Genomic DNA, 9489 nt, shown 5'->3' with positions numbered 1-9489 from the left:
TGCTTCTATGAAAGAAAGATGGGACTTCCAAGAAAGAATTTGTTGAGCGAGAGGCGACAAGAGGGGTCAAAATTAGTCCCCCATCGAGCAGGAAAGCAGAAAAAAACAGCTAAAAACAATATTTTCCAAGAAATATATCAAAACTAATAGAGTACACCTCTTTGAAAGCATTGAATAACTAGTTTTCAATGGTCTCGTACAGGCTTCTGCAATATGGACAACTGCACTGAATGTGCTTCTAAATAAGTCTGAAGAACCTGAGTCATGCAACAAAATAACACTGCAAAAAAACAACACAGCCAGAAACAAACATGACCAATGATAGCGGCAACAAACACTGTGCTTATCAGAGCTATCCTTAGTAGTCCAGCATGACTTCATTGAGGAACAGAATATCTTGCATTGGAGTGCTCGGTGTATTAGCTGACAGCAGCATGCCTCAAAGAGCAGATGTCAAACAAAAGCTAGCTTCCTGGGATTTTAAAAATCTTACGAGTGATACAAAGGAAATAATATGTTGCTGACTTGCATGACATCAAAAGCGCCAACCACGAGTGTTTGCAGTCTATTGACATATTGTTTATCATGAAAATAAGATTATTGCAGAAAACATAACCAATCTAGGCATGACACAATCAATACAGCAAAGTAATTCACACTAGCCAATTCAAAATTATACAGAACCAAGCAGACCAAAAAGCTACGCAGCTAAAGACTAACCGGCTCTTCTTGATAGTAAGATTCAAAACCTGATCGATACAGAAACTTTCATAATCTGAGGAAGGGCCAAGCAAGCACAACATTTCACATGCATTGTTGAAGTAGTGCATTGGATGAACTGTACGAAAGCGAATTTACATGCACCTGAAGTTAGGCACAGTTTATCGGAGGTATCGAGTTGGGATCATTTCGTGTACTCTGATCGGGAAACCATAGAATTCGTCATTCCTCACATCACCTTTTCTGTTCTGGAAGGGAACCCACCAGGGGAGGCCTCTTTCAGCTGCGTTCCTAGCCTCCAGCGTGTTATCCAGCAATGTCCCAACTAACATTGCCACAAATGGAGCCGACGAGAAGAATGAATTCAATATATCATTGAACTGCAACACACAACATATAAGATGATCAGAAGTATAAAGATAATCAGACATGCCTTTGTTTAACCAGTTTCTTGGTATTGCTTTCATCTCCGTTTCTAAAGATGACTGTCTATCAAATAAGAAATATTTATTCCATCATCCAAAGAAATGGTCCTGGGTACAATCCCAAGTGGAGGGTGGGTGGAGAAAGAGACTGAACATTTCATAATCAACCGCTCTCGGCCAAACCATAAATTGGAACACGTTGAATGAACAATAGCTCATTCTGGGAGGGTCTTATGAACATGAATGACAGAAAGTCTTTTTCCAGGATTCCTAGTCTCCTATTGACTAAGCTCTCAATGGCAAAGTCAATTGCATGAGAACATTCTTTTCGTAAATCATATCTTGTGATCTATAACAACGAAAAGGATGCCTTTTTTTGTTACATAACAGCTTATCACTTACCCATCCAGCATTTGTGTTCGCAGGTCCATGCCCTGCAGAAGTTCTGAATTCACTGAAATACTGAGGAATGGATAAACCAAGGAAAAGTGCAAGGCCCAGTATGTAGAGGTTCCTCATGGAGTTGTTGTTAGCGAACTGAATGAATGAGATACCAACAGCAGCTACAACATGTAGAAAATTACAATATAAGTAGCATTGGTAGGTATAATGATCAGGGATAACCTGATGAAGATATATGTTCATGAACTCACCAACAATTCCAAAGAGAACACAGTACATGGCTGCAAATATTGGGAACGGGATTGATGCAAAGAATGCCCCAAACTTTCCTGCGAATCAAGACATATATTCAAAATTTCAGGTTATCATGTAGAACTTGTTCTAAGCAGCATTTAGACATCAGGACATACCAAAGATGGAGAAGAAAATCATAAAACCAGTTGATATCTCCACAACTCTCCGACTTCCTACTCGTGTCAATCCAAGGAGTCCAACATTTTCACTGCATCACCATTTCAGTCACTCTGTTTAGAGACTATTTATGCACACAGTGCAGCTCTCCATACCTAATAATGATATTACTACAGAAAGCTATTGAATTAAATTAATATATGCATCTTATCCTTATTAGAATGCTTTTTTAACCAAAAGCAGTACGTTGTTGACCAACACATGCAACTGCAATGGCTCATTCTTGAAAAATTGCCAGAATCAATGACAACTTTAAAACAACCCATGAGAATAAAGAAGAGAGAGTTACAGAAATTCAATTGAAAAATGGATAACAATGATGGAGGATTCAAGACCTCAATCATAAGTAGCTCAATTACTTGCAAATGCTAATCAGTTCCATTTGGAAACTATACCTCGAACAAGCTGGTGACACTAACTTCTTTTGATAGGAAAGAAAATAAAATAACTATTGTGAATATAACCAGTGTTATGACCAAAACAAACTAAAGAAAAAAAAACAAAAATAATATAGAATAAAAGAAAAGCCTATAATAACACTCTCATAGTTGCATCAGCTTTACTAGAGTTCTTGAATCTTTCTTCTGATCATACAGTTGTTGGCAATGAAACCCATTTGTTGACATGCTCAATCGTTCATTTTCATAGTTATCGCACCTTTGGTCATCTTCTCTTGCACATTAGATGATGATGACCTTCTTGGTTGCACTTTCATTAAGTAGTGGCTTCCTAGGATATCTCTTGACCTTAGGTTCTAAGAGCACAAGAGGTCGAAGATTACATAGCAGGCAATTGATTCTAGAAGAATAATAATGCCTTTTCTTTATGAATGACCTGGATCTTTATTGTGACCAGTCTTCATTTACAAGTACAATCTATGTCCTCGGAAACAATGTCTAGTTCCCTAAATTTAATTGTCCCTCAATATTTTTATTAAAAAACAACTCTAGTACCACCAAAGCCTAATTATATTCTTAAACAGGAGTCAAGCTTCAAATCACCATCACCAGGAAGTCAGTTATTCTCTCAAGTCCCTACTAATTAGTTTAGGCTTTTTTTTTCGTCCACTAATTTTCTTATGATTTCAATCTGTGTAGGTCTTATCGTGGAATCATTCAAACAATGCTCCCACCTGATTCAACAGTCGTCGTACCATCATTCAGTGTCCATAGTCATTGTATCATGACTTGTTATTGGATCCCTAAACTGATGGTAGCAATGGGAGTAAATATCCAACACAATGGGATAATAGGCTTGGCTAACACCCCTGCTAGCCTGCCAAAAGGTCTTGTTCAAGCCCCGACAATCCCAACCTGACCTGCATAACCCCACAACTGGCTTGAACTTAGTCAAACCCACCCAACTCACCCAAACCAACCCCCGAACCATATCTAAAAATTGGAAAAAGGATAAGACAATCATGTTGGAAACCCAGATAAATCTGCACAACATTTTAAAGAAGAAAAAGCAACTTTTTATCCTGATCATAATATTGTAACTGAAACATTCATGAATTCGAATGAAACTTTGCCATGACCATTATGTTCTAGTTGCTACAAGATCAGCAATGGGGAAATAAAAAATTAAAGGAGGTAGAATCTGTTGTTTGTAAGAGGAGAACAGTGATAAAGCAGGAAAAGAAGGGCCCGGAAAAAAAAGAGCACACGGAAAATTTTCTTACATTGATGCAGATGAACCAGCTGCAGCCCCAAATATACCTTCAAGCAGCATCCCTATACCCTGTAATCATAAAAAGATTTACGTTAGAAATGAAAAGCCATAAAGGAGTCAATCAGGAACTTTATAAACTATTCTTAGAGTTCGGCAACAGGCTAAATGCAACTTAACATAGTGAATATCCCAGTCTGAAACTCGAAGAAAAACTTTTCAGCAGTTTCCAGCATGAAGTAGTGCATCACAGAAAAATGTTTTTCCATTAAATATTAAAATCCTATCCTTATCTTCTGAATTGGTTAAAAGGAGAAGTGCATGATGTATTCTCTTCACAAGTGCAACTAATAAGGTGAAGCCCCTTTTTTTCCTTCTAGCTTCAACATGAGTAATATGTACTTGTAATTTTTGAACTCCATAAATCTAACCTTACACTAAAATTGTGTCCTGGAACCTACTATTGTATCATAAATTCCAAACTTCTGAGCCACATAAAACCACTTCGGCTCCATAGAAATCTTATTCCTTCATAGGCTTATTATTTAAACAAACCTGAAGGCCAATGCTTCGACTAAGCACATGTGCAGGAGGTGGTGTAGCACCTGCTAGGCGTGCAGCCGCATAATGTGCTCCAGTAGACTGCATTAGGTGTAAATTGGCAAGTATATAAACAGTGGAAGAATTTGTGAAACAAAATCACTGCAGGATAGAGCTACTTCAGTCATCATTTCTTACCTCAACAGCTGAAACAAGTACTGCACCCATCATTCCAAACACATGACTTGCAGTAAATATTGGAGCACCCCACTGAAATGGATATGGAATTCTAATCCTGAAATAAGATAACGCAAAATGGTAGTGAATGGAAAGTTAGCTCTGATGGCAGAAGTTACATTAATGCAAATAAGGCTTGTTAGTTTTTGGCATCTACCATGGTGCAGATGACATAAGGTGAGACCTATCGGTGCGGCAATTTTGCTTAGTCTTCACAGAAACATGGTTGTATGCACCACCAGCTGTAAGAATGGCAGCAAAAGCCCAGATGACTACGATGCATAAAAGCAATGCAAACCTCTCAAACCAGAAGTATGTCCTGTGATGGATGTGCTTCATGTACTGTAGGAAGAATTTCAAGAAGTCAGATCGACTGTTTTTGTGATACAAAATCTATCTGATATATGACATTGCTTTATGAACACGTTACTTGTTGGAGGAAAACCAATAAAATTAGCATTGGCAGTCCAATCTCCACACATTTTCCAACCTACGCAGATCAAGGCAACATGAAAAATGTTCACACTCTTGATGTAATATGAGTCATTTTCTGATATTGTTAAAACTTCATAGAGCCACACCTGAGGGAATCCTCGCTCAAACAACCCAAGACCCACAACACACACTACAGGCACAATAACTACAGGACTGAAAAACCTGGAAAACTCAAATTGCGATTGATCATATGGAAAATTGTGATAATCAAAATTTTAGCAGGTAAAATTAGGTAAATGTTAGGACTTGCTTCGAAGATAATGAGTCTCTACCTCGAGAAATTTCCCCATGCCTTGCTGTATCCAATAATGATATTAAGAAAGGAAGACACAATCAAGGCCCCTTGAATGGCTCTTATAGTGTGGACAAATCTCTGCAATCACCCTGAGAAAGGATCAGTAAAATGATAAGAAGATAAAATGAACTTACTTAACTGCAAAATCCATAAAAGCTATTTATTCTTTCCGACAAGCTTGCAGCTGTATAGTTTTGTTAACAAATCAGAAAATATATAGTCTGTGAATTTCTTAGAAAAAGGCGTTCAAGAAGCATCAACTTCAAGCAAAGCAAAAGGCTGCAATACCTAGAAACTTGCCTTCGGCTGCAAGAATCCATGCCAGATATGTAGCTTTAAGATTGGTAGAGTTAGACTCTTGCAAAGCGTTCGCCAAAGCATGATGAGGCTAAAAGTGAACATTTGTTATTTTATGGTTCAGTCTAGGATAAAGGTACGAAAATGACTATGAAATGTAATTTTTCTGGTGTCCTTAGGCTAATTAGGAAGTCTAAATAAGAAATTTTAAAATGGGAACTTTTGTGGGCTTGTTTCCACGGCATAGGACTCTCATTGGATATAGTCTCAAGGCTACACCATTAATTATTGCCCACTATTTTGAGTCCTTTTGATGTCTAACCCAAGGTCCGCCGTACCGGTACCGGTCGGCGTACCGGTGGCCGGCCGGACCGATACGGTACCGGTCCGGTCCGTACCGGCCGGTACCGGTGGTTTCAAAAACCACAGCGCGCGGCGCTGTGGTTCTAAAAAAAAAAAAAAAAATCGTACCGGTGCGAACCGGCCGGTTCGCACCGGTACGGGCTCCGAACCGGCCGGTTCGCACCGGTACGGGCTCCGAACCGGCCGGTTCGGATAAAAAACCGGGAAATACCGGTTTTTTATCCGTTCCGGTACCGGTCTAGGACCGGACCGGTACGGCATTCCATGGTCTAACCAATTCCTCATACTGTAGGAAGTTTTATTTTGAAGTTAAAAATCCTATTTAATGAGATCACTGTTCATGACATTGTGCTACAGTGCCATTAACAATGACCAGCACCCAAAGCGTTTTCTCTTTTATTCCTTTCAGGAACTGAAATTATGTAAATAAGTGATTGCTAAGATATGGTTTAGGTCCAAATTTTAAGGAGAAACTTGGTCAGAGTCAATTTCATGGGTCGGTTGCTAATTTCTCTAGGATATTTACTCCCAATTTTAAGAGTCCTAGTTTCCTTGTAAGAGAATCATGAAGAGTCTATAAAAAGGCCTATTTAAGGCTGGATAAAATAAATTTACATGGTTTACTTTGAGAAGAAATATAGGGTTTCTTTGACCAGGTTTGGCTGTTCTCCCTCTTCTTCATCTCTTTTTTATTATCTTTGAGCTCTGCTGCTATCATCCCTGTTTGGCTTCGCCAAAACTCATCTTATCTTACTTGCCACATAAATATAAAATGAGTAGTCTAAATTCTGTTGCTGGACTACGATGGACCTCCGTGAACTGACAAGCTTCAAGTAGAGCTTGTTCTTTGGACCTATACCTCATCTAAAAAATATAAAGCACAATATTTTGCCCTTTTAGCTTTATAATCACCAAAAAACATGCTTTGTATCCTGCTTCCCGTAGCAGGACATCAATGTGATTTTTGATTTAAACCCTACTTTTCAAGCCCTTCAAATCTAGCTACACATAAGCAAGTCTTCCCGTTTGGACCTATATCTAACATGTATCTTGGAAGACCTACGGAAATAATTTTCGATGTTCTCTTTTATATAAAATATTTAAAGAAAAAGTATAATGTACTTATTCTTTTCTATGTTCCCCATCACTCCTTTTTTTTCCTCTTGCTGAGGAGGATGCTTGGATACTTTTGAATTGCCCTATTCATGTCCGTGTTTATGCAACAATGAGGTAAAGGGAAACCTCAAGAGGGCACCAGCTAGCAAGAATTACCACATCTGCAACTTTTTAAACTAAAGTTGTCTACAGCCAAAACCTAGACAACAATACTTGGAGGGTTATAGCAAATAGCAATACCCAACCCCCTTTTCCTTTTCTCCCCTTCTGCAAAACAAGGCAAAAAAAAAAAAAAAGGAACAACAAAGATTTCTCAAGGGCAAAAGTTGCCTTTTCCTGATTCATAGTCTGCATAAAACTTCTGATAGAAAACTATGAGAATAGGAACCATATGAAGTATGAAATGAAGAAATTCAGTGCCTATTACCTCATGTTCATCATCATATTCCCGTGAGGAAAAGTCGTTGATTATTGACGTTACTGGGATGACAAATGCAAAGGAAGCATTCATCACTGTTGGAAGCCGAGTTCCGATCAAGGTTTGGAGAAGTGTATTTATTCCACTCATAAATAGAAAAGTCTGAATAATCCGTGCCTTATCCCCCTATTTGAAAATTAACCGAAGAAGACAATTTTAATTTTATGTAAGAAAAAGTCAAACACCAATGTATCAATGGGAATATAATAAGGTGAATGTAGCTTACATTGTTTCCGCCCATTAGAGGAACAAGAAGAGTAGCCAGCATAACAATTGTTCCCAACATCACGATGTAGTGTTGGAATGCAAGTATTAGCGCTTCCCCTGTGAATCGCCAACCATTTGTTAAGCGAGAAATTTAGCATAAACCACCAACCATCTGATCAAGCTACCAGAATGCTCAGGCGGGTAAAATCAGGACGAGCAGGATGAAACGTAAGTAAATCCAAGAAAGCATAAGAATAACACCAACAGCACCATTTAAAAGTAAGAAACCAAGAATTAACTTCAGATGGTAAGAAAATAAAAATGTGCACCGGATATCTAAGGATTCTCCAATAAGGAGAATGTCTTGGCTTTGGGTCAAAGTGTCAGAAAGAGAAGGGGGAAAGGTAATACGATATGGATGGAAGAACTCTAAAGAACTTGCATTGATAGCATGCTAGCCTTGATAGGAGTGGTCCCTAATAATTGAGTTACAGTTTGATGGCTACTCTTATTTTTATGGTAATTAGGCCGCAGGAAAAAGAGATTATAATGAACAAATAATGAAATTTGGCAAGGAAATTATCAAAAAAGTTTTGCAAGAAGATGTGAGACTAAAAGTTACATTCTTATCACAGATTTGAGTTGTACAGAACTACTTATATGATTGAAAGGATGAACAATTATAAATTCACATGGTTAAATAACTATACACAGGCCACAACAATTTTTCTGAGTGAAAAAGAAAATCTATTCGACCTGTTACTGGATAAAGTACCTCGAAGCCAATATTTAAAACGCAAAAACTTAAAGATGCCCAGCATACTTAAAGAACTCCAAATCAAACCCAAAGCTCCAAACTTTTTGATCTTAAGAGCAAAAAGAATAAAAAATTCGAACAATAACAACCCACCGACTACCAAAAGAAAAACAAATTTTGAGCACTTCAACGGATCCACCTCAACGCCAGAAACCAAATCTAAAGGCCAGGAAACTAGCCGAGTGGAAAGGTAGATCCATCAAAAGAACAGAGCGGAAAGACAGAAACAGAGGAAGCTAATAGGAGACGAAAGAGCTCACCCCAAGAGGGGTTGGAATGGACGCAGAACTGGAGGTGGGGAAGCTGCTCGTTGGGCGGATGGACGGCGCCGCTGCCCACCACCGGTGGATGGAACAGCGGCGGGGCTTGGGGGGGCGGCGGGACCTGGCCGGGGGTCGGGGGGTTAGTCTCCACCATCTTTCTTCTTCTTCTATGATCTTCTCCAAGCTTCTTCTACCACTCCGCTAATCTTTTTCCGCTTCTTTTATCTTTTTTCTTTATTAGGAGTGATAGTGCAGTTTGGAGAGAGAAGTGAGAAGAGGACAAAACAGCGGCAGAGAGATTCATCTCAAAGAAAACAGTGGATAAAAACTTGCAGATTTTTCAGTAAAAGAAAAGACCGTGATTTTTTAATATCTTATTTAGATAAAAACTTTTAGATTTTTCAACAACAGCAACAAAAAACTAAAATTTTTTTTATTATTTTGATAAAACTTAGAGAGGGGTTTTCCAAGGCTTTTCGCGAAAAGAAAAGTGTACGGGCAAAGCAGAGGAGGGAGAATCCCCCGGGGCGAGGGGAGGAGAGAGAGGGTGTATATCCTCGAGATTGGTGGGCGTGGGGTAGTTCTATATACACCCCCCCTATTGCTAAGGACACCCCCAAAAACCAAAAAAAAAATACCCAAACTAACCTTTAGTGTAATTACCATATTGCCCTTGAAATTTTCTCAGTACACCC

The 9489-nt window shown here is 38.7% G+C and overlaps 1 protein-coding gene across 1 annotated transcript; it reads right to left on the bottom strand.

Annotated features, from left to right (window-relative positions):
- Positions 1-453: 453 nt before the first annotated feature.
- On the bottom strand, positions 454-9116 carry LOC103709230 (nucleobase-ascorbate transporter 3). Its single transcript, XM_008794475.4, has 14 exons — positions 8792-9116; positions 7734-7831; positions 7457-7633; positions 5231-5331; positions 5045-5120; positions 4894-4953; positions 4621-4805; positions 4425-4521; positions 4242-4328; positions 3700-3758; positions 1958-2049; positions 1799-1876; positions 1548-1708; positions 454-1100 (listed from the first exon to the last, which is right to left on the bottom strand). The coding sequence occupies exons 1-14, from the start codon at positions 8946-8948 to the stop codon at positions 882-884; spliced, it is 1647 nt and encodes a 548-aa protein (XP_008792697.2). The 5' UTR covers positions 8949-9116; the 3' UTR covers positions 454-881.
- Positions 9117-9489: the final 373 nt, after the last annotated feature.

This window comes from Phoenix dactylifera, unplaced genomic scaffold (assembly GCF_009389715.1).
Source record: "Phoenix dactylifera cultivar Barhee BC4 unplaced genomic scaffold, palm_55x_up_171113_PBpolish2nd_filt_p 000007F, whole genome shotgun sequence".
NCBI classification, from domain to species: Eukaryota; Viridiplantae; Streptophyta; class Magnoliopsida; order Arecales; family Arecaceae; genus Phoenix; species Phoenix dactylifera.
Note: the sequence above shows the minus strand (reverse complement) of the source record. Positions and strands in the feature narration are given on the sequence as shown.

What these genes read in the sequence shown, in the direction of transcription:
- LOC103709230 (XM_008794475.4), bottom strand. Translation starts at nt 8,948, where the DNA reads ATGGTGGAGACTAACCCCCCGACCCCCGGCCAGGTCCCGCCGCCCCCC. An exon ending in CCATTCCAACCCCTCTTGGG is followed by an intron (nt 7,832 to 8,791) that starts GTGAGCTCTTTC and finishes GGCGATTCACAG; the next exon opens with GGGAAGCGCTAATACTTGCA. An exon ending in CTCTAATGGGCGGAAACAAT is followed by an intron (nt 7,634 to 7,733) that starts GTAAGCTACATT and finishes ATTTTCAAATAG; the next exon opens with GGGGATAAGGCACGGATTAT.